Source organism: Mandrillus leucophaeus, unplaced genomic scaffold, assembly GCF_000951045.1.
Source record: "Mandrillus leucophaeus isolate KB7577 unplaced genomic scaffold, Mleu.le_1.0 Scaffold1652, whole genome shotgun sequence".
In the NCBI taxonomy this organism is placed as follows: Eukaryota; Metazoa; Chordata; class Mammalia; order Primates; family Cercopithecidae; genus Mandrillus; species Mandrillus leucophaeus.
This window is the reverse complement of record NW_012101646.1, coordinates 170,396-196,380: the sequence shown is the minus strand read 5'-3', so window position 1 is coordinate 196,380 and position 25,985 is coordinate 170,396. Positions and strand designations below refer to the sequence as shown.

The 25,985-nt window shown below is 37.6% G+C and overlaps 1 protein-coding gene across 1 annotated transcript in view; it reads right to left on the bottom strand.

Annotated features, from left to right (window-relative positions):
- GAB3 (GRB2-associated binding protein 3) overlaps positions 1-25,985 on the bottom strand; it is a 38,721-nt gene that overhangs the window by 999 nt on the left and 11,737 nt on the right. Inside the window, exons 5-9 of the mRNA XM_011976411.1 lie at positions 18,165-18,220; positions 17,498-17,717; positions 15,349-15,430; positions 14,157-14,259; positions 870-986 (exon numbers count right to left, since the gene is read on the bottom strand). Coding sequence (XP_011831801.1) covers positions 870-986; positions 14,157-14,259; positions 15,349-15,430; positions 17,498-17,717; positions 18,165-18,220 — 578 coding nt within the window. The remainder of the gene's footprint in view (positions 1-869; positions 987-14,156; positions 14,260-15,348; positions 15,431-17,497; positions 17,718-18,164; positions 18,221-25,985) is intronic.

Here is a 25,985-nt window from a genome sequence, read left to right as displayed (position 1 = left end):
GGGGCTGCTTCTCTTGACTGGGCCCTGGACTGGAACACAAAGGCTCTGGCCTGCAATAAAAGAGCCTTTGTGTTGAAAGTAGATGAGATTTGGGGGTTGTTTGCTTTGAGTGCATAGTCTACCAAAACTGAGTAATGCTCCTTTTATACTTATTGCTCCCACCCTTCTTAACAGCTTTTCTCCAGTCTCGTATCAGGTTTTTGGAATGATATTAAAAGTAGAAAAGAAGTAGGAGTTACCTCAGCAAAAGAGTAGAAAAGTCCTCCATTGTTTCCCATGCACTCATTCCTTACGCTGTACAGTGGGTGATACTAGTTCACAGCTATGATGACTTACATGTATTAACTCAATTAATCCTCACAACAGTCCTTGACATAAGTGTTGTCATTTCTGATTTCCATTTTTCAGATGAGAATTCTACCCAAAGGGGTAGCTGCCCAACTTGGCATTCAAGGCCCCTTACTAAGGGGTTCCACTTCCAACTTACAGTTCTTTCCACTGCTCCCTCAAGTCTAACCAAACTAGGCTGTTACTTGTTCCCTAAACAGGATGTTCCTACACCTGGAGGGTCCTCTACCTCACCCTCATTTCTGCCCGAGACATTTTTCTATAAACTTTATCGTCCAAATTTTGAAGTGTGAATATCACATCTATTTATACATATACACACAAAGAACACACCCTAGAAGGAAATACACCAAGATTTCATTCTGTCTGGGAGATGGGATTAGGGCTGATTTTAATATTCCTCATTATACTTGTCTGCATTTTTCACACTTTCTAAGGAGAATATGCATGATTTGATCATCAGAAAAGTCTAAGCAGAAATGGAATCACCTGGGGATTCTCAGATGCAAAGCCCTTCCTACCTGCTGCATGGGGGCTGGTGATGCTGAATTGAAGTCCAGGGCCAAATAATCTAGGCTGAATTTCTTTGTCCACGTAAGAGCACCACTGCTCAGGGAACTGGTTGTTCGGTGCTCCTCCTAGGAACCAACATCGCAGGAGTCAGGTTAATGATGTCTATCTGGGTTGCTCAAGGGAAGGAGGGCAAGTTGTGGTTTCACCCAAGCAGATACCGTCATATCGTAACAGAATAGTCTGATGAGACCTGAGTCAATCAGCCTGCATATCTGAGTGAGAACTGTAATTTCAAACAGAATATAGCCAGTCTGGCCTTCACAGTGAAACTATACCATTATTCACTATGGGAACAGTATGCCAAAATTCACTCAAAAAGGAATTTGCTTCACGAATCTGACAGGCCTGTGATACTTTAGAGATTAAACCCTGACGAGATCAACTATACATATTAAGTTCTCGTGAAGGCATCCCAAATGCATTTAAATATAATTTGCACAATACAGTTATAACACAGATGAAACTCAGGGCCCAGCTTCAGAAGTGAAATGCTACCGATCTATATCTTTGAAGCTGTTTCCCCTCTACTATCTTTCCTTCTCCTCCCAAGAGGTAAAGCACTATCTTGAATTTTGTGCTTACCACTCCTTTTACTTTTAAATATAGTTTTATGAGTATACAAGTATCCTTAAATAACAGACTATTTCCTTTCACCTGTTTTTGAATGTCATATCAACAGAATCATATTGTATACATTTTGGGTGGCTTCAGTTTTGTGTTCAATATTAGGTACTCCACATTCACTTGTGTCGATGCATTAGCCCTATTTCACTCATTTGCACTGGGTCAGATATTCCATTGTATTACTTATTTAACCATTCTGCCATCAAAGGATATTTGAGTTGCTCCCAGTTTGGGGGCTATTACAAGCAATGCTGCCATGGACATTCATGCACCTGTGGGAGAAATTCCAGGGCATTTACTTGGGAATAGAATCACTGGGTTATAGAATATGAGCATCTTCAACTTTACTAAACATCACCAAACTATTTTCCAGAGTGAACCAATCTACACGTGTACCATCCTGGTCAACATTTGGTATTGTCAGACGTTTTAACATTTTTCCTACCTAAGACAGGTAAAATGGTATCTTACTGTGGTTTGATTTTCCATTCCCCTGATTATTAATTAGTATGAGTACCTGTTCAGATGTTGAAAGGTCATTTATTTCTCCTCTGTGAATTGCCTGTTTGGGTTTGTTTTGTTTTTTGGTTTTTTTTTTTTTTTTTTTTTTTTGTTTTTTCTGGTTAATTTTTGTATTGAATTATTTGTCTGTTTTTTTTACTTACCCTGAGTACTTTTTCCTATGCCCTGGAGAGTAATCATTTCCTATCATGTATGTTACAGATAGCTCATCACAGTCTAGCTTCTTGTCTTTTCATTTCTTTTTATGGGATTTATTTTAACTAAGAAATACTTTTAATGTAATATGTCAATCTTTTCCTGCATGGCTTGCACTTGCATTATGTTTAAGGAATCCTGCCCTATGCTGAGGTCATAATTTATTTATCTATATTTTTTCCTGAAATTATAAAGTTTTGTAATAATTTGCTCCATGTTTAAGCAATAATCTCACTTGAACTGATTTTAATATTGTATATGGTGGTGCAATAGAAATAAAATTCATTCCATTTTTGTTGTTGTTTTTACTCAACATGGATAACCTAGTTTCCCCCAGAATCAGCTTCAAAGTTCCTCAAAAATCTCTGTTAGGGAATTGGTAAGGTAATGTCTTTAATATTTGAGTCTTCCTATTCAGGAACATGGTCTACTTTTCCACTTATTTCATTCTCCTTAATGTCTTTTGATAAATTTTAATAATTTTCTCCACAATATTTTTTTGTTAGATTTATCCCTAAATACCTACAGTTTGTTGTTACTATAAATGGTAAGTTTCGTTTAAATTCTTTTTTCTGTTTGTTACCATTATATAGACATCCAACTGGATTGTGTATATTGACTTTATATCCATCAATCTTGATATCTTTTATTAATTGTAATTATTTATTTTACTAACTTAGTAATTCTAATTATTTCTAAGTAGATTATTTTGAGTTATCACTCATATAAGCAGATTATTTTGAGTTATCACTTCATCTATGAATAATCACTGTTTGTCTTCTTCCTTCCTTTCTCATTCTTACTCATTTTGTTTCTTTAGGAGATATTTTTAGTGTTTAACCACTGAGTATGATATCTACTATAGGTTCTATAAGATTCATTTTTCATTTATTATGACGTTAAAGAAAATTCCTCTATCCCTTGTTTACTAATAGATTTTTTCATGAATAGATGAGTTCCATCAAATGCTTTTTCTGTATCTAGTAAGATAATATATCATTTTTCTCCTTTAATCTGTTAATGTGCTTGGTTGACTTAATAGATATTCCTGGTTTATGGCTGTAATAGCTCATCTCCCTGAGAATATTGGTAATAATAGAGTTTTGAAAAGGCTTTTCCTAGCCGGGCACAGTGGCTCATGCCTTTAATCCCAGCACTTTGGGAGGCCAAGGTGAGCGGATCACTTGAGGTCAGAAGTTCAAGACCAGCCTGGCCAACATGGTGAAACCCTGTCTCTACTAAAAATACAAAATCAGCCAGGCATGGTGGTGTGCACATGGAATCCCAGCTATTCGGGAAGCTGAGGCAGGAGAATCACTTGAACTTGGGAGGCAGAGGTTGCAGTGAGCCGAGATCACCCCACTGCACTCCAGCCTGGGTGACAGAACAAGACTCCGCCTCACAAAAAAATAAAATAAAAAATAAATTAAAAGGTCTTTCCTTCTGGCATAGTTCTTATTTCGTCTAACCTGTTTTGGTCTCAATCTTTCATGCTAGAGTTCTCCTGAAATGTCACATGAAATCACTAACTGTTGCTTATACTTATGAGCGAAAGACCAAAAAGCTAACATGAAGCTTTGTGTACATGGATGGTGTTTGTCAACTCTGGAGTTTTCTGCAGGGTGATCCCATTGGGTGGTTATCTTAAGTAACCCTCAATATTAGGAACTACATTTTGCCACTTGGGCTGCTCAAATAGCCCAGAGAAATATTTTCTAATATCTAAACTCAATTGTAAAGGTCTGGTTGTCAACATTCTGGAAAAGGGCTTAAGAATGGTTCTCATATCCATTATGCCTATTTACTTAATCACCTTGTTGTTAGTATAGTATTCATGGTCAAATATGTCTAGTATCCCCCAGTGCAGAGATCTTTTGTTTTACTCTCTCCAGAGAGACTGCACTTCAACTTTTCTATGAGATGGGGGATGGAAAGTCACAGTGTTTCACCTCCATGGAGTGAGGGAAGGGATCTTGGAATTTACCTGATGCCTTTGACCACTACTACTTCTTTTACTTTCCCTTCAACCCTACTTCAGAACTACCTACTGTGGACAATTCCTGAATTCTTTGGGTAGTCTAAGTCAAGTTGCCTCTTGCCTGCCTTCCACCACATTTAAGATTTATTATTTTTTTTGTGGCGGGGAGGGGTCTTGTAAGTCATTTACTACATATCTACCTGCATTCCAGTTTCCAATATGCTACTGCTATTTTCTTCTCCAATTCTTCACATCTTTGTGGATTTATGCCTTTAACAGATTTCTTTACTGTTATTTTAGAGGGTGTTTGGGGATGGAGAGAAACTGGAGGCTTGTGGTCAATCTTCCATCTGAGGTTCATGTGTCAGTACTTTATTTCTTTTTATGGCTGCATAATACAATGGAATATTATTCATTATATATTATACTACATTTTATTCACACATTCATCAGTTGATGATCATTTCAGTTGTTTTCCCTTTCTGGCTACTATGAAAAAATGCTTCTACGAACATTTGTGTATGAGTATTTGGTTAGATATACTCTTCTGTGGGATTTTAAAATCTGCATCCATGAGTAACATTGGCCTACAACTTTCTACTTATGTAATTGCTATTTGTTTTATCAAATTATTTTAGCCTCATAAAGTAAGGTGAGCAATATTCTCTTCTCCCATTCCTGGTAGGTGTTTATATAAGATTGCACTTATCTCTTCTTTTTGGTAGAAACTATCTGCAAAGTTTTTTGGGCCTTATGATCCTTTGTAGTACAAACTTTCCTACTGATTCAGTGTCTTTAATAGGTACATAAACATTCAGGTTTTCTACTTCTACTTGAGTCAATTTCTGATTTTTTTTTAATCCAGAGAATTTGCCTATAACCAAAGTTTTCAAATTTATTGGTACAGAGTTGTTCACAAAAATCTCTTAGGCAGTTAATCTCTCATGTATTTGCAATTATTATCTGTTTTTCATTCTTAATATTACCTACTTGAATTAATATCTTTTTTATTAGTTTTGTTAAATTTTAGTCTTTTTAAAGAGCCAATTACAGCTGTATTGATCCTCTCTGATTTTGTTGTTTATTTTGTTAGTTTCTGTTCTTGCCTTTATTCATTTCACTTTCGTAGGGTTTTTCTAAACTTATTATTATAAAATTTTTCCAGTATTCAGCCAAATTAAAGAAAATATACCCACCATGTATACTTCACTAACATTTTATTAGACTAACCTGCTTGTAAGTCTTTGGGCTTGTGGAGGAATGGTACCTTTCATGAATTGTGAGCAACTCTAGCATTATCCCTTGACATATTGCTTCTCTCCTATTTTTCTATAATCTCCTTCAAAAACTCTGACTATACAAATATTTGACCTTCTTATTCTATCTTCCATGTCCCAAATTTCTTTCATACTCTCCATGTTTTTAACTCCTTGTCTGATTTATTAGTAACTTCTTCATAAATTATCTTCCAGCTCACTAAATCACTCTTTGTGCTTAGTCTGTTTATCTGATCCACTGAGTTTCTAATTTCCTTCTTGTTTTTATTTCTACAAGTTGTAAATGGTCTTTTACAATCTACTTGGTCATTTTTAATAGTATCTCATTACTTAATCCAACTTTCAATTTCTCATTTATTTCTTTAAATATAGTAAAACTACTTATTTTATATTCAAAACCCAGTATTTCCAAAAACTGCCTACTTCCACATTTGATTCTATTATTTGCAATTCGTATTAATTTGGGGGGTTGCCGTTTCTCAATATTTTTGGCCCCAGAGATTTCTTTTCCCTTCCCTTCTTGTCAGCTGAGTTTTAGATTTAAAAATGTATCATATTTATAATAAGAGGTGTTTTTCATGCTATCTTGCCTACCAGTGTCCCATCAAATTTTAAAAATAGAATAAATGTAGTTTCACCTCCAGTAATGTTGAATAAAGTAATTTTGACCACCCTTCCTGCCAAGAACAGTATTTTTTTTCCTTTTTTAGTAGAAATTTAAAAATTGCTTCTAAAATTTTTATGGGAGTAGAAAAGTCAAAGAAAAAAAAAAACCTTGAGGAGGGAAACAAAGCAGGAGGACTTACTTTCCTTGATATTGAGTCTTATAAAGCTACAGCAACTAAGGGAGTTCGTATTGTTCAAAGATAGGGAAACCAACAGAATAGAATTAAGAGTGCATAAAAAAACCCATACATATATGGATACTTGATTTATGGCAAAGATGGCACTGCTGAATAGTCAGTAAATGATAGTCATTTTACATAAATGGTGCCAACCAATTAGATAAACATACGGGGAAAAATGAGTCTTGACCCCCATTTCACAGCACACACAAGTTAATTCAAGGTGATATAATCTAAATGTGAAGGTAAAACTAGAAAACTCCTAGGAAATAGCCATAATTCACCCGAGATCAAATAGATGATTATCCTGTATTAAAGAAATTGAATTCACCCAGAGGGTTTCACTGGTGAATTATACCAAAAATTTAAAGAATAAACAAAACGAATTCTACACGATCTGTTCCAGAAATTAGAAGAGGAGAGAACACTCCCCGAGGAACCCAGCATGACCTTAATAACAAAACCACACAAAGACACTACAAAAACCTAAAGATCAACACCCGTTAGGAACACAGACATGAAAATCCTCAACAAAATATTAGCAGATGAAATGCAGCAATATATACAAGGAAATAATACACCATGACCAAATGGGGTTTATCTAGAGAATACAAGACTGGCTTAAAGCCTGGCACAGTGGCTCATGCCTATAATCCCAGCATTTTGGGAGGCTGAGGTGGGAGGATGGCTTGAGCTCAAAAGTTCAAGACCAGCCTGGGCAACATAGCAAGACCCTGTCTCTACCAAAAAAAAAAAACAAAAATCCCAAGAAATCTGAAGAAAATAAAAACTTCCTATAATTAATAAGTTAATTCAGCAACCTCAAACTCTTGGGCTCAAGGGATCTTCCTGTCTCAACCTCCTGATTAGCTGGGACTATAGGCACAGCTACTATGCATGGTTAATTTTTAATAACATTTTTGTAGAGACAGGGTCTCACTTTGTTGCCCAGTCTGGTCTTGAACTCTTGGGCTCAAGCCATTCTCCCACATCAGCCCCCACAAAGTCCTGGGATTACAGGTGTGAGCCACGAAACTCAGCCAATCATATTTCTATATACTACCAATGGGTCATTGGAAGCTGAAATTTTAAAAATACCATTTATAATAGCTCCAAAAATGAAATACTTCGATATAAATCTAATAGGACATGCATAAGATCTATGTAAAAATTACAAAATTATGAGGGGAAAAAATCAAAGAAAATCTGAATAAATAAGCCGGGTGTGGTGGCTCATGCCTGTAATCCCAGCACTTTGGGAGGCTGAGGCAGATGGATCACTTGAGGTCAGGCGTTTGAAACCAGCCTGGCCAACATGGTGAATCCCTGTCTCTACTAAAAATACAAAAGAATTAGCTGGGCGTGGTGGCGTGTGCCTGTAATATCAGCTACTTGCGTAGTTAAGACATGACAATCACTTGAACCCGGGAGGCAGAGGTTTCAGTGAGTCGAGATTGTGCCACTGCACTCCAACCTGGGCAACAGACAAGACTCCGTCCAAAAAAAAAAAAAAGCAAAAAACCCCAATCCGAATAAATGGAGAGCTATACTGTGCTCACTAACTGGAAGATTCAGAATAGTCAAGACTCAATTCTCAAATGTATTTATAGATTTAATGCAATTCCAATTAAAAAAAAGTCTTAGCAGGATAGCTTTGTAGATAAAGAACATCTGACTCTAATTACACATGGAAAGGCAAAGGAAGTAGAATAACAAAAACAAGTTTTAAAAACAAGAATGAAGTTAGAGAAAATACACTTCCTGATTTTAAAATTTACTCCAAAGCTACAATAATCAAGACTGTGTGGTATAGGCAAAGAGACAGACAATGGAACAGAATAGAAAATCTACACAAATATGCCCAACTGATTTATTACAGAGGTGCAAAGAAAATTCAGTGAAGAAAGGATTATATTTTCCATAAATGGTACTGAAACATTTGGCCATCCATATGCAAAATGTCAACTTCGACTTCACCTCACATCTTACACAAAAATTAACTTAAAATGGATCACAGACCTAAATGTAAAACCATAATTCTTTTAGAAGGAAATAAACGAGAAAATTCTAATGAATTAGGTTAGGCAGAGTTCTTAGACATGATAACAATCTATTAAGGAAACAAAATCAATAAATTGGACTTAATTAAATTTTAAATGTTTGCTCCGCAAAAGACAGAAGAGAATGGAAAGAGAAGCTCCAGATATGGAGAAAACATTTGTAAATTATATATCCATTGGAGGACTTGGTTTTTTTTTTGTTTGTTTGTTTTTGTTTTTGTTTTGAGACAGAGTCTTACTCTGTCACCCAGGCTGGAGTGCAGTGGTATGATCTTGGCTCACTGCAACCTCTGCCTCCCGAGTTCAAGCGATTCTCCTGCCTCGGCCTCCCGAGTAGCTAGGACTACAGGCACATGCTACCATGCCCGGCTAATTTTTGTATTTTTAGTAGAGACAGGGTTTCACCATTTGGCCAGGCTGGTCTCGAACTCCTGCCCTCAAATTATCCTCCCACCTCAGCCTCTCAAAGTGCTGGGATTACAGGCGTGAGCCACCGTGCCTAGCCCCTTTGGAGGACTTGTACACAGAATATATAAAGAACTCTCAAAACTCAATGTAAGAAAACAAACAACCTGATTTAAAAATTGGCAAAAAGATCAAACAGATACTCCACCAAAGAAAATATATGGATGGCAAGTAAACACACCAAAATATGTCCAACATAATTTACCATTAGGGAAGCACACGTTAGAGCCATACTGAGATACTGATATACATCTATTAGAAGGTAGAAAATTTAAAAATCTGGTAATACCAACTATGCTGGCAAAGGAGGTGGAGCAACCGGAATTCTCATAAGTTGCTGGTAGGAGTACAAAATGGTACAGCCATTATGGAAAACATTTTGGCAGTATCTTACAAAGCTAAATAAACAATTGATGACTCAGTTAAACATATATTTGATGACCCAGCAACACCACTTCTAGGTATTTATTCTAGAGCTGGATTTCTCAGCTGTGGCAACTAATGACATTTGGGGCCGGATAGTTCTTTGTTGAGAGGGCTGTTCTGTGCATTGTAGGATGTATAGCAGTCTCCCTGATTTTTTTCCATTAGATGTCATTAGCACTACCTCCTCCACTCCAAGTTGTAGCAATCAAAAATGTCTCAAGACATTGCCAAATATGCCTTGAGGGTCAAAATCAACACTGGCTGAGAACCACTGCTCTAGAGAAATGAAGACGTCTGTCCATGCAGAAACCTGTCAAATACCACTAAGATCAGAAACAAGGCAAGCATGCCCACTTTTGCTACTTCTATTCAACAAAGCATTGGGAGTTCTAGCCAAAGCAATCAGGTGAGAAAAAGAAAGAAAAGACACCCAAACTGGAAAGGGAGATGTAAAGTAATCTCTATTTGCTGATAATATAACCTTATGTATAGATAACCCTAAAAATTCCACACAAAAACTAATAATAAATTAAAAATAAACAAATTCAGCAAAGTTGCAGGATATAATATCAATACTCAAAAACCAGTTGCATTTCTATACACTAATAGTGAACAATCATAAAAGGAAATTTTAAAAAATTTTCATTTACAATATCATCAAAAAGAACAAAATACTTAGGAATAAATTTAACCAAGGAGGCAAAGACTTACACACTGAAAACTATAAGAAGAAAGTAAAGGAGACATAAGTAAATGAAAAGATATCTGTGTTCATGAATTGGAAGACTTAATATTGTTAATATGATAATATTATGCAAAACAGTTTGCAGATTCAAAGCATTCCCCATCAGAATTCCAATGGTATTTTTTTGCAGAAATAAAAAACCCTGTCCTTAAAGTTCACATGTAATATTAAGGGACCCTTAAATGACAAATCAATCATAAAAAAGAAGAACAAAGTTGGAAGACTCATACTTTCTGATTTCAAAACTTACTACAAAGCTACACTAATCAAAACAGTATGGTACTGGCATAAGGACAGACATATAGACCAAGAAATAAATCCTTGCATATGTTGATTTTCAATGAGATTTTCAATGACAGCGCCAGGACCATTCGACATGGAAAGGATAGTCCAGTCTTTCCAACAAATGGTGCTGGGAAAACTGAATGTCCACAAGCAAAAGAATGATGTTGGACTCTAACCTTATACCATATATAAAAACTAACTCAAAAAAGATCAAAGATCTAAACATAAGAGCTAAAACTATAAAACCTTTAGAAGAAAACATAGGAGACAATCTTCATGACATTGGATTTGGCATCCCATTTCATGGATATGGCACCAAAAGCAAGGCAATAAAAGGAAAGAAAATTTTGAAATCAAAAACTTCTGTGCATCAAAGGACACTATCAAGAGAGTGAAAAGAGAACCCACAGAATGAGAGAAAATATTTGGAAATCATGTATCTGATAAGCGGTTAACATCCAGAATACATTAAAAAAATTCCTATAACTAAACAACAACAAAAAAAGAAACAATCTAACTTAAAAATATGCAAAGGACTTGAATAGACAATTCTCCAAAGAAGATATATAAATGGCCAATAAGTAGATAAAAAGATGTTCATTAATCATTAGGGAAATGCATATGAAAACCACAATGAGATACCAATTCACACTCATTAGGATATCTATTATAAAAAATGATAAATAGGTCAGGCGTGATGGCTCACGCCTATAATCCCAGCACTTTGGGAGTCCAAGGCAGGCAGATCACATGAGGTCTGGAGTTTGAGATCAGCTTTGCCAACATGGTGAAACCCCATCTCTACTAAAAATACAAAAATTAGCCAGGCATGGTGGTACACGCCTGTAATTCCAGCTACTTGGGAGACTGAGTTAGGAGGATCGCTTGAACCTGGGAGGTGGAGGTTGCAGTGAACCGAGACTGTGCCACTGCACTCCAGCCTGGGCAATAGAGAGAGACTCTGTCTCCAAAAAAAAAAAAAAAAAAAAAAAGATAAATAAAAAGTGTTAGTGAGGATGTGGAGAAATTGGAACCCTTGTGCATTACTGGCAGTAATGTAAAATGGTGCAGTCACTGTGGAAAACAAGTTTGGTAGCTCCTTAAAAAGTTAAGTATAGAATTACCATATGATCCAGAAATTCCACTTCTACATATATATACAAACAAATTGAAAGCAGGAAGTCAAACATACACTTGTATGCCAATGTTTATAGCAGCACTATTCATAACAGACAATGGTAGGAACAACCCTAAATGCCCATTAGCAGATGAATGGATGAACAAAATGTAGTCTATACAGTTAAATATTACTCAGCCTTAAAAAGAAATGAAATTCTGATATATCCTACAATGTGGATGAATCTTGAAAACACTAGACGAAATGAAAGAAGACAAACACAAAAGGACAAATATTGTATGACTCCACTTATATGAGGTACCTAGAATTAGGTAAGTTCATAGAGACAGAAAGTAGAACTTTACTACAAGAAAAGTATTTTTTGAAAACTGCAAAAGAAAGCTTCTAACAGTTCTAATTGCCTAAAAACTTGAAAAAAAATCCAAATGTCATTCCATGGGTGAGGGGACAAACAAGATGTGACACATCCATATGCTTGAACACTGCTCAGCAATAAAATGGAAGGAGCTATTAATACATGTAACAATGGATGAATTTCAAAAAAACCATTCTGAGTGAAAGAAGCCAGTTTTAAAAGGTACTGTATGATTCTATTTTTGTGGCATTCTTGAAAGGACAATACTATAGTCATGAAGAACAGATCAGTGGTTGCTAGGGGTTACAGGTGAAGGGAGGATGTGGTTGTAAAGAGGTAGCATGAGGGATTTTGGAACTGTTGTGTATTCTGATCACGGTGGTGGTTACACAAATCTCTATATATGTTCAAACTCGTAGAACTGCACACCAAGAGAAAGTCAATTTCACTGTATGATGTAAAAATGATCTAAAAACTTAAAAGTAATGTAATACCACAATACAAAATTAATGTGAGATTTAAGAGTCTAGAACTCTACTATAAAAGCCTTACAAAACTATTGAAACTAAAGGGCTTGAAAAAGTGATAGAGAAGAAATCCCATATATTAAAATTACATTTATTCTTCTAAATTTTCTATAATTTCACAAACATTTAAAGAAGAATATATGGCAAAACTTGTATTTCAGTAAAGCAAAACCGTGTTTCAGCCCCTGGCCTTAATTACTACATTCAGATCAGAACTTGCCCTTATAGAGAAAAAAAAACCAACTTAACATATGTACTTACGCGCAAAATCAAAGTCAAATCATACTAGGTTTGACTACCATATTGGGCTGTTATGTGGCACAAGTGAAATAATGTAAATCAAAGTCATATGAAACTGTCTTATTACTAAAGTTAAAAAAACACAATTGAACAAGATGGGATAGCCTTTAAACATTTTTATATGACAGTTCCCAAGACCATAGCTACTATCAGCCAGTGTTCCGGGTTCTTAATCTGCTGTGTCATGTTGCCTACTAATACACAGAGACAGTCATTGATCAGTGATCATAAACCTAGGCAAACAAACGATTCTTAACTTTGTTGTTAATGAAACACTGATCTTTCTCACAACATCAAAGATCAGAAATGAACTGTTGGTATCTGGAATGACTCTGCACTTGCTTCCATTGGGTTTTAGATTCACTTCCTTTTTCTGTTCTCTGGAGACAGAGCACAGCTGTTAAGCATCACTTTATAAGAGTGTTTTCTTCTAGAAATTTCCCAAGGGCCATTACTAAGTGTGAGAAATATTGGGAAGACCGTAACAGATTTGTGTATGAGTCACTTTGCATCTGCATATGGTTAAGTGCACTTACAGCACAATTTGAATAAAATAAGAAGGCAAAATGAAGCATTTAATAATAGCTTAACTGGAGATTACTATTTTTAGATTTTCAGTTGCTGATTATCCTTGCATATAGGAAGGCAGAAATGTCTTCTCAAGAGTATATTGTCACAGTGCCTTGAACACTGTCCTTCTAAGATCTCTTCAAAATTTCACAGTTCGAACAGAAGCTCTCTCTTGAGTTCCCTACATTTCTAAATTGCAGAACAGGCACTGTCATGGCTAAAGTATCTTCTAATTGCCAGAGGTGCTAAAAGTCCCTCTCCATCTTCAAAAGCCCATGTTCTCAATAGCATCCAAGATGAAGAGAATAGAAGGAACAACAGGCTAGAAGGGAAACATCAGGACTCTTTAACTGCGAATGGTTAATCAAGTCTGCATCCACTCAGGTCTATAGAAAGATCCCATAATAGGAGTCTTCCAGAAGCTAATACACACTCACAGTCCAGGGCACTGTACCTTTCCCAATGGGACTGTAAGTGATTCATCCTCCAGGAAGGTTCAGAAACAGTCAGGACAGGGCCACCAGGTGTTCTGGTGGAAGGGAACATGCAATATGTTGAGTTTTTACAATTTAAACTCTGGACATCCAGAGAACTACAAACCTATTGAGGTCAAACAGGACATCACAGCCTCGGTGAAAAGAATTGCTGGCATTTCCATTTTCAAATTAAGCAAGCCTCAGCCCTGGGCTATCTTGAAATACTGCAATCTCAAAATGGTATGAGGAGTCGAATGTTGCAAGAAAAAAAGCTAACTCCAAATTGATTTGTTCCAAGTCTAGAAAAGCTTATGGCCTGGTTTTACGATCAAGTGGTTGTTTTAAAATTGCACAGGGCTTACTGAAGGCTGTGTTTCCTTTTTAATGAGCTCATAAGAATATAGGTTGGGGTGAAGGATAAGAAGAGTGTGAAAATTATAAGATTACCATTTCGATGTAGCTTTCTTCCTCTTCTCTGGAAACAGGATTAGCAAAAAATCTTGCAGAATTAATACCATTTCTTTCTGGAGAGAGAAAGCTGGTTCGACTGCTAAGAATAAAAATATAGATGAGGTCAAAGCAATGTCTTACAGCTGCTCTGAAAGCCAGCCAGGAACTAACATGGCCCTCTTGGGGTTTCAGTCCTCCTCTTCCAGACACAACTTCCTTCCGGCCAAAGCAATTCCTGAAGACGCAGAAAATGCCCAACAGTTTCTGCTCCACTTTGGGGCAAATGGCTCCCAATTCACAAAGGCTGCTTTTTCTCAGGCCCTCTATGTGACACAGTTCATGAGCTTTCTAAATGGACGAGGGCATCATATCATTTAGAAAAAAATAAACTCCTTTGGGGCCTTCTTGTTTCTATTCAATGTAAGGAAAAGTGAGGATGTATGGCCATTCCTCTGATAGGACACAACACCGCTAATCAACTTCCATCCTTCTTCTGAGTCAGAAGCATGAGCTGAGTCACAGTCTTGGCTGGAAATACAGCTCATTGCAGAATTCTGCTTTACAATGCAATTGTGTTTTGTGGCATTTAGAGTGAACCGAGAAACTCCTGAGCCACGCTCAGGACTAAATAGGCAACTTCTAAAAGGTGAGATGAAAGGGTGCAACTACATTTTGAAGTTTGTCTACCCAGCCCATGAACCTGGGAACTCCCTTGTCCTACCCCATTCACAAAGTTGGGCTTGGGCCATAGCCAGTTCCACTGAGACTGGGGAACACAATTCTCTCTCCCCAGGAAATCTGAATTCAGAGCCCATCTGTTGGTACTGCAGTTGTAGCATGTAAACAAGTTCAGGGGGTATGGTACAGCTATCTTTGACCATGGGGTTTGTGCAACAGAGAAAAGAATACTGCAAAGACAAAGAAATGCACAGATGTGAAGAGTGAAGCAGAAGTGAGCAGATTCCTTGGGTTCCCGACAGCACACTAGTTCCTGATTCCAGGGTCCTGGGAGACCCAGTCATATTCCCTCCTTTGTGATCTATAAAACAGCTCTTGCTCTCGATAATAAACCTCACCCCTCCTTTGGCTTAAACTAGATCAAATGGGCTTCAACTACATTTAATCAGAGGCCTAACACACACCAGGCATGTTTGTGCTGGATGAGGCTCTTTTGAGCAATCAGTCTTACCAAGGCACAGTGCGGGTCCTGGTAAGAGATGCATGCTCCCGGATAGTGGAGAGGTTTCTCAGGTCCAGAGGAGGTGGCCGTGCTACAAGACAGTGTGCAACATCCAGGAGGTCAAGGCCAGAATCTAAAGGCTATAAAACTATGACATTTCACTTTCCCAGCACACCAAATTCACATTTACTAACAGGCAGCACCGATGATGAGTGCGAATTTCACTGTCCTCTCCCCTGCCTCACTGGGAGTAAAGACAAATACTGAGCAAATGGTCATATTACCTGCTGGAGGTTAACAACGTGGCAAGGCATTATTAAGAAGTCTCTGTATATCACGCGTGCTTCTAGGTGTCAAAGGCACAGGATGAACAAAGCAGATGAAAGTCTCTGACCTTGTGGAATTGCAACACCTATTACCTCACACCCAATGTGTCTGAAGTGGAAATGTTACCTTTCTTATCACAGGCAGAGATGATCACCCAGGTCCTAGTCTTCCCCACCTACAATCCTTTGTCCACCTGATGATCCTTCTGCCTAGAACATTCTTCCCCATCTCTTTGCCTCCAGACAAGATCAGGCCCCACAGCCTGGGCTCTCAAGTTCTTGTACTTACCCTTCACAGCACAGCCCCAGTTTGTGATAATACACTCATCTATGATTTACCTGGGCCTAAACTGTGCTCCAGGAGAACAGGGGTGCATCTGGTCTGTTCACTGCAGTAGCCTCGGCACCTAGAGAAGCACTTGGTATCTGCCCCAACCCTTATTCCACCTCAGTGGCCCATCTTCCTGAGTTAGTCCTGGCCAGGTATCCACCTTTGCATCCACTCACTAAATCTCCAACCCTGAGTCTATCAGACATCTTCTGTTGCCTATGACAAGGTCCTGCAGAGCTGCGCTGTCCATTGTCGTGACAACTAGCCACACGTGCCCATTTACACATATATGTAAATTTATTAAAATTAAATACAATTTAAAATGTAGTTCCTCAGTCACATTAGCCAAATTTCAAGGGTTCAATAGTCATTATTTCCAACATCACAGAAAATTCTGTTGTTGTTTCTGACCAGAATTAATGGCTATTTCCTCTGAACCTCATAAGACAGGATCTGTTCTCCTACTTAGCACCGATTTCATAATTCTATTTTGTGGTCCAGGTGGATTTTACATATCTTCCTCCCCCTCAGACTGAAAAAGCCTCCTTGCTTCCTCATCTTTGTATCCCACTCAGTGCCTACCACAGCACTACATATGCAGCACATGCATTGTAAATGTATAAATGTAGTTTGACTGAAATTTAAGGGAATACGCCTGGAGTAGACCAGGCATGAGTAGTGGTCTTAGTTGGCAGCTTTGGGCACAGCCACCTGAAGTGACTTTTTTTGCTTTCTAAAGAGCAAAGAGAAGTCGGAATGGACAAGAGATCAGTCATTCTACCAATGCTCCCTTGTAATCACACAGCCAACTGGGAAGAGCAAGATGAGTAAGAATGAAGTTAATAAGTCACTCTGACCTGCTCTTCCTCTTTCCCTCTTTTCTTATCTATCTCCCTGTCTGTCCATGCTGCTCAACAGACCAGAGAAGCTGCCTGGGAGTAAGACAGAAGCTGCAAGGCACCCTCTGCACAGAGGAGTCAGCCTAATTATTGCCAAAATCCTCTTCTACCCCTGAATACCTCTGCTGATGGGCATGCACAGAACGATGAGTGATAAACTGCACGTGACTGGGTCTGACCTTCAGGAATTGGTGTCAAAGGCAATTCCTGACTGCTTTACAGAGGCTGGCACTATGATTACATTCAAGTGCTGTCTAATGGGGAGATGCCAGGTGGGATTCCATTCTAATCCACCATCACTTATTCCTGGGCTTGTTAGGGAAACAGCCAAAGATGAGCCCTCTGGAATGAACTTGACTTTGTCAGCTGTATTTGCAAGGCCACAGTGCCTGTAAGTCCCCCAACTCCTATTATCATGACAATCTGAGGCAGCAAGGTGCCCCAGCCCTTCCTATTTCATCCCAGCCACTTCTTTCCTGACCTTATACTTTCCAGCCCTCTGAGATGGTTTCTCTAGGTCTTCCTTTACAGAAATCTTTTCTATGCAACCACTGGAACCTTGCTCCCCTCCCACTATACAGCAGGTCTGGTCAAGTGCTTACGTTTCCTCTGAGGCTTGAGATCTCTATTCACTGGGGGAGGTTCCAGGTCTGCAGGTAGCTCAGGCAACTGGCTTGAGATGCTTCCTGAGTTCATTGGAATGTAGTCATCAGGGCTGCAGTGGGGTCCAAGACCAGAGGCACCAGCCTGGGGGCTCATGGGCACATAGCTGTCTTCGATACTGGCTGAAGCTGTGGGGTACATTGGGGAGAACCTGCATGGCTGCAAAAGAATAGATGCAGATTGGGAACCACAGACCAGTCATGGAAACGGCTATCAGAGGGCAGCCAAAGCTGCACATATGGTTTCAGTTCCAAACTATCCAAGTATAACTCTGAACTACCTCAGCAAAGTCAGACAAGCCTCTAGCTCAAGTTCTGCCTCTGGACTTATCGTTTTAGTACAGGTGATAACTCTCCAAGATCTGACACTGGAAGACAGAGGGTTATGAATTTATGCAAATACTTTAAGTATAAAGTGATGCCTTAAGTAGCTATACCAAGTTGAGCAAGTCCTGTAGTTCTCAAGCAAGTTCAAGTCTTCAGGGGGAGACTGGAAGAGTCCTCAGACACTCAGAGTGTTGAATCTTAAAGATTTCAAGGGAATATATATAGATCAGGCTAATTTTGGTAAAATTGATGCGTAAAAGAACCTGAGTGTTGAACTTACCAAATTTAAACTAAGTCGCTTGTCTCGGAGTCTTAAGGATTGGCCTTCTACATCAGCTGCAAGAAATAAGCCAAGGTGGTGAGAAATGCAGAACAATATCAACTGAAACTAGAGTCCAGAGAGGAAGAGAAGCATAACACAACAGTTGCTATTAGAGTCTAGCTGGGCAGTCAGAACACATTTCCCCAACAGATGAAAAATCAGACCAGATTTTGAAGAAGTTTCTAGTCGATGGCTTGAGTTCTCTGTGAATTAGGAGGAGATATAGCAAGGAATTAACAAATGCTTGTTGCATTTATTACATAAATCTTCTGAGCTGGAGGTTTGCGGAGAAGAGAGAGGTTTGAAATATTCCTTGTAATGAGCAGGAGAACAGGGTGAACAGAGAAACAATTGCCTTGTGGAGCAGCATTAAGGGCTCAATTGAGGTCTGTGACCAGAAAAGCTACTCAGATAGAGGCATGCATAGAAAGGACATTTGGATTTATCCAGGATTAGAAACTCATCAGATGGATGCAATAAACAATGTGATATTAAAATTTAGAATAATTGTTGAATTTAAAGAGAAGATGTTCAGAAGGCAACAAGATATCTGGGCCTGGACTCAAATGAGATATAATTTGGGGGAATTTAGCAGCTTAGAGATGGCAGTCAAAACCGTAAGAGTAGATGAAACTATCTAGGTTGCAAGTGTTGAGAAAAGTACAAAACTCTAGAGAATCCTAAGATTCAAAGAACTAAGAGATAAGTCAGTGAAGTATCTTGAGAAAGAGCAACTATAGATTAATGAGGAAAATTCGGGGGTATGGTGCCATGAAAGCCTCAGGAAGGAAAGAATGGCCAACGGTGTTGAGTGGTGCAGAGGAGTCCAGCAAGTGCTCCCAGCATGTGGAGGCCACAGCAAAGCAGCCCTCAGCTCTCAAGAGCTTGGAGGTGTGAAAAGTCAGGAGGCCTCTAAGAAATAAACTTAAAATTTGACAACATCTTAAAATGCAAGGACAACTCCCAGCTCAGAATAAATGTGACAGAGACTGATGGAATTAAGCATATATATTATATATACATATATGTGTATGTATATATGTATATATCCACGCTTACATATGTTTAAAGATGTACAAGTACTGGTTAAAAACCACTCTGAAGTTAGACTGTCTAGTTGTAAATCCCTACACCACCATGTATTAGCTGTGTGGCACCAGACAAGTTACTTACCCTCTCTCTGTCTCAGTTTCCTAATTTGTAAAGTGAAGCCAATAATAGAACCTGTTTCACAGGACTTCCGGAAAGGACTTAGAACACTGCCTAGAACACACAAAGTACTTAATAATTCTTAGAAACTATTATGGAATAACGTCTTATTGTGGGACTTGCATGTGTGAGCACAAGCCCTTAACTCCCTTTCCACTACCAGACCCTTTTGAAGTCATCAAAGAACATAAATATAGGGAAAACTCTGAATCAAAGGCATAGGTATAATCCACGTGCCAGATACTTTAAGAGATTTATGACAGATAGAATGCAGATGGGATCAGAGTAAAGGAAGGCACTTTTTCTCTTATATGACAGCATTCATTGCAAGCTTCCCAAAGTGCCCTTGGGCCTTAAGGGAACATGCGCAGACAGTACCCCCCATGGCCTGGGGTGGTGGTAGCTATGGAGTGAGGCTCCTCTGCCTTATATTAGGAAAAATCTAAAGACTACACAAGAAAACTATTAGAATTAATACACGAATTCAGTAAAGTTGCAGGCCACAAAATCAACATAGAAAAATCAGTAGCATTTCTATATGCCAACAGTGAACAATCTGCAAAAGAAATTTAAAAGTAATCCCATTTACAGTAGCCACACATAAACTTAAATACCTAAGAATTAACTTAACCAAAGAAGTGAAAGACCTCTATAATGAAAACTATGAGACACTATTGAAAGAAATTGAAGAGTACACCAAAAAAATAGAAAAATATTCCATGTTCATGTATTGGAAGAATCAACATTATTAAAGTGTCCATACTACCCAAAGCAATCTACAGATTCAATGCAATCCCTACCAAAATACCTATTATAGTCTTTGCAGAAATAGAAAAAAATCCTAAAATTTGTATGGAACCATAAAAGACCCAGAATAGCCAAAGCTATCCTAAGCAAAAAGAACAAAACTGGAAGAATCACATTACCTGACTTCAAATTATACTACAGAGCTACAGTAACCAAACAGCATGGTACTGGCATAAAAACAGACACATAGACCAAAGGAACAGAATAGGGAACTCAGAAACAAATCCACACACCTACAGTGAACTCATTTTTGACAAAGGTGCCAAGAACATACACTGGGAAAAAGACAGGCACATAAATAAATGGCACCGGGAAAACTAGATATCCATACCCAGAAGAATGAAACTAAGACCCCTATCTCTCACCATGTACAAAAGTCAAATTAAAATGGATTAAACACTTAAATATAAGACATCAAACTATAAAACTACTACCAGAAAACATTAGGGAAAAAAGGCTAAGACATCAAACTATGAAACTACTACAAGAAAACATCAGGGAAAATCTCTAAGACATTTGCCTGGGCAAAAACTTCTTCAGCAATACACCAAAAGTACAGACAACCAAAGCAAAAATGGACAAATGGGATTACATGAACTTGAAAAACTTCTGCACAACAAAGAATACAATCAACAAAGTGAAGAGACAACCCACAGAATGGGAGAAAATACTTGCAAACTACCCATTTGACAAGGGATTAATAAACAAAATATTTAAGAAGCTCAAACAACTATAGGAAAAAAAAATCTAATAATCTGATTAAAAGATGGAACAAAGATTTGAATACACATTTCTCAAAAGAAGACAAACATGTGACAAACAGGCATATGAAAAGGTGCTCAATGTTATTGATCATCAGAGAAATGCAAATCAAAACTGTCTCAAAAGAGACATACATGCAGCCAACAAGCATACAAAAAAGCTCAGCATCACTGATCACTAAAGAAATGTAAATCAAAACCACAATAATATGTCATCCCACACCAGTCAGAATGGTTATTATTAAAAAGTCAAAAAATAACAGATGCCGGTGAGGTTGCAGAGAAAAGGGAATGCTTACAAGCTGTTTTTGGGAATGTAAATTAGTTCAACCATTGTGGAAAACAGTGTGGTGATTCCTCAAAGACCGAAAAACAGAAATACCACTCAACCCAGCAGTCCCATCACTGGATATATACTCAAAGGAATATAAATCATTCTAACATAAAGACACATGTACACATATGTTCATTTCAGCACTACTCACAATAGCAAAGACATGGAATCAACCTAAATGTCCATCAATGACAGATTGGATAAAGAAAATGTGGTCCATATACACCATGGAATACTATGCAGCCATAAAAATTAATGAGATCATGTCCTTTGCAGGAACATATACAGAGCTGGAGGCCATTGCCCTTAGCAAACTAACACAATAACAGAAAACCCAATGCCACGTGTTCTCACTTATAAGTCAGAGATAAACGATGAGAACACATGGACACATAGAGGGGAGCAATAGACACTGGGGCCTATTGGAGGGCAGAGGATGGTAGCAGGGAAAGGATCAGAAAAATAACTAATGGATACGAGGCTTAATACCTGGGTGATGAAATAGTCAACAAACCCCTATGACACAAGTTTACCTATTTAATAAACTACACATGTACCCCTGAACTTAAAACAAAAGTTAAAATAAAAAATATATTTAAAAACTACAATGAGATTATCTTCTCACCCCAGTTAATATGGCTTATATCCAAAAGGCAAGCAATAACAAATGCTTGTGAGGATGTGGAGAAAAGGGAACCTTTGTACACTGTTGGTAGGAATGTAAATTAGTACAACCACTATGGAGAAGTTTGGAGGTTCCTCAGAAAACTAAAAATCGAGCTACCATATGATCCAGCAATCCAATTGCTGGGTATATACCCCAAAGGAAGGAAATCAGTGTATCAAAGAGATACCTGCACTCCTATGTTTGCTGCAGCACTGTTCACAATAGCCAAGATTTGGAAGCAACCAAAGTGCCCATCGACAGATAAATAGATACAGACAATGTGGTACATATATACGATGGAGTATTCTTTAGCCATAAAAAAGAATGAGATCCCGTCATGCAACAACATGCATTGAACTGAAGGTCATTAAGGAGGTTAAGTGAAAGAAGCCAGGTACAGAAAGACAAACATCACATGTCCTCACTTATTTGTGGAATCTAAAAATCAAAATGATTAAACTTACAGGCATAAAGAGTGGAAAAATGGTTGTCAGAGGCTGGGAAAGGTAGTCAGGGTGGGGGGCTGTGGGGGAGGTGGGGATGGTTAATAGATACACAAATTCATTAGAAAGAATAAGACCTAATATTTGATCACACAACAGGGTGACTATAGTCAATAATAACTTAATTGTACATTTTTTAATAATGAAAAGAGTGTAATTGGATTGTTTGTAACATGAAGAATAAATGCTTGAGGGGATGGATACCCCATTCTCCATGGTGTGCTTATTTCACATTGTATGCCTGTATCAAAACATCTCATGTACCCATATATACACCTACCATGTACCCACAAAAATTAAAAAGAAAAAAGAAACTATAAAAGCAAGAGCAAACCAAACTGAAAAATAGTATAAGGAAATAAATAATAAAGATCACATCAGAACTACAGAAAAAGTTGGTTCTTCAAAAAGATAAACAAAATCAATAAACCAATAGACTAAGTGGTTTAGTCACTTAGTAACTAGAGTAAGAAAAAGCAAAGAATGCTCAGATAAATAAAATTAGAACTGAAAAAGGAGACATTACAATAGATACCAAAGAAATACAAAGAGTTGTTAGAGATTGTTTTGAACAATTATACATTAACAAATTTGAAAACCTAGAGGAAAAGGATAAATTCCTGGACATATAAAACCTACCAAGATTGAATCAGAAAGAACTAGAAAACCTGAACAAACCAATAATGAGTAATGAGATTGAATCAATAATAAAAAAAGGCGTCCCAACAAAGTAAAGCCCACAAACTTGATGGCTTTACTGCTGAATTCTACCAAACATTTGAAGAAGTGACACCAATGCTTCTCAAACTATCCCCCAAAAAATGAAGAGGAGGGAATTCTCTCTAACTCATTCTATGAGGCCAGCATTACCCTGATACCAAAACCAGACAAGGACACAAGAAAAAAAAGAAAACTACAGGCCAATATCTCTGATGAACATAAATGCAAAATCCTCAACAAAATACCAGGATTAGTACTTAGGTGATGAAATAATCTGTGTAACAAACCTGCACATGTACGCGCAACCTAAAAGAAAAGTTTTAAAAATTAAAAAATACCAGCAACCTGAGTCAAACAATACATCAAAAACATAATACAACATGATCAAGTGGGATTAACCTCAGGGATGCAAGAATGAGACACATTACATCAACAGAATCAAGGATAAAAACCATATGATCATCTCAATAGAGATGATAAAAAGCATTTGATAAAATTCAACATCCCTTCATGATTTAAAAAAACTATTAACAAACTAGGCATATAAGGAACATACCTCAAAATAATAAAGGCCATATATGACAAACCCACAGCCAACATCATAGAGAATGGGGAAATGCCGAAAGCCTTTCCTCTAAGAACTAGAACAAGAAAAGAATGCCCACTTTCGCCACTTTTATTCAACATATTACTGGACGTACTGGCCAGAGCAATCAGGTAAAAGAAAGAAAGAAAAGATATCCAAATTGGAAAAGAGGAAGACAAATTCTATTTGCACATGACATAATATTAAATACAGAAAAATTTAAAGATGCTACCAAAAAACTCTTGGAACTGATAAATGAATTCAGTAAGTTTGCAGGATACAAAATCAACATACAAAAATCTGTAGCATTTCTATACATCAACAATGAGCTAGCTGAAAAAGAAAGGAAGAAAGCAATCCCATTTACAATAGCTACAAAAAATTTCCCAGGGATAAATTTAACCAAAGAGGTGAAAGACCTGTACAATGAAAACTAAACTACAAAACACTGATAAAAAGAACTGAAGAGGACACAAACAAATGGAAAGAAGAATTAATATTATTAAAATGCTCATGAATCTGGCTGGACATGGTAGCTGACACCTGTAATTCCGGCACTTTGGGAGGCTGAGGCGGGTGGATCACCTGAGGTCGGGAGTTCGAGACCAGCCTGATCAACATGGGGAAACCCCATCTCTACTAATAATACAAAAATTAGCTGGGCGTGGTGGCAGGTGCCTGTTATCCTAGCTACTTGGGAGGCGGAGGCAGGAGAATCGCTTGAACCTGGGAGGCAGAGGTTGCAATGAGTCAAGAGCACGCCACTGCACTCCAGCCTGGGCAACAGAGTGAGAATCCATCTCAAAAAAAAAAAGAAAATGCTCATGGATCTGAAGAATTAATATTGTTAAAATGACCATGCTACCCAAAGTAATCTACAGATTTAATGCACTCTCTATCAAAATATCAGTATATCAATTACATTCTTCACAGAAATAGAAAAAAACAATCCTAAAATGTATATGGAACCACAAAAGACCTTGAACATCCAAAGCAGTACTGAGCAAAAAGAACAAATCTGGGCTGGACATAGTGGCTCATGTCTGTAATCCCAGTACTTTGGGAAGCTGAGGTGGGAGGATTGCTTGAGGCCAGGAGTTCGAGACCAGTCTGGGCAACATAGCAAGACCCTGTCTCTACAAAAAAAATTTTTTTTTCAAATTAGCCAAGTTTGGTGGCGTGAGCCTGTAGTCCCAGCAGCTTGGGGGACTGAGGTGGGAGGATCATTTAAGCCCAGAAGTTTGAGGCTGTAGTGAGCTATGATCACACCACTGTACTGAAGCCTGGGTGACAGAATGAGACTTTGTTTCCAAAAAAAAAAATTTTAGAAAGAACAAAGCTGGAGGCATCAAACTACCTCAATTCAAAATATACAAAATTACAATAGCCCAAACAGCATGATACTGGTATGAAAACAGACACACAGACCAATGGTACAGAATAGAGAACCCAGAAATAAATCCACATTTTATGACGTCAACATAACATTTTTACCAAAACCAAAGATGTCATGAGAAAAGAAAGTTACAGGATGATCTCCCTCATGAACATAGATTTTTTTTTGAAGTTCTAAACAAAATATGAGCAAAACAAATCTAGTAATTTATAAAAAGGAAAGGTATCATGATAAAGTTGGGTTTGCCAAGGTTAGTTTAGCACTAAAAAAATTATCCAGTGAATTTCTTGACATTAACATGATAAAAATAATATGATTATAAAGTGTTTCAACCACAAAAAATGATAATTATATTAGGTAATGTGTGTTAATTAGCTTGATTTTAATCATTCCATGATATAGATGTATATCAAAACATCATATTGTACCCCATAAATGTATACAATTATTTGTCAATTAAAAATAGAAGAAATACATCCATTCATGACTTTAGAAAATAACAGTTAGCAAAGTAGAAAATATGTGAATGACTTTAACCTAATGAATGATATCTACAAACATCCACAGCAAACCACATTGTAATGGTGAAATATTAGAAGCTTTCTATCTGAGATCAGGAATGATACAAGGGTCCGTATTGTCACCATGATTATTCAGTAATTTCTTGGACTTCTTATCCCATACAGTGACATAAGAAAAAGAAACAAGAAATGGGGAAAGGATTCCCTATTTAATAAATGGTGCTGGGAAAATTGGCTAGCCATAAGTAGAAAGCTGAAACTGGATCCTTTCCTTA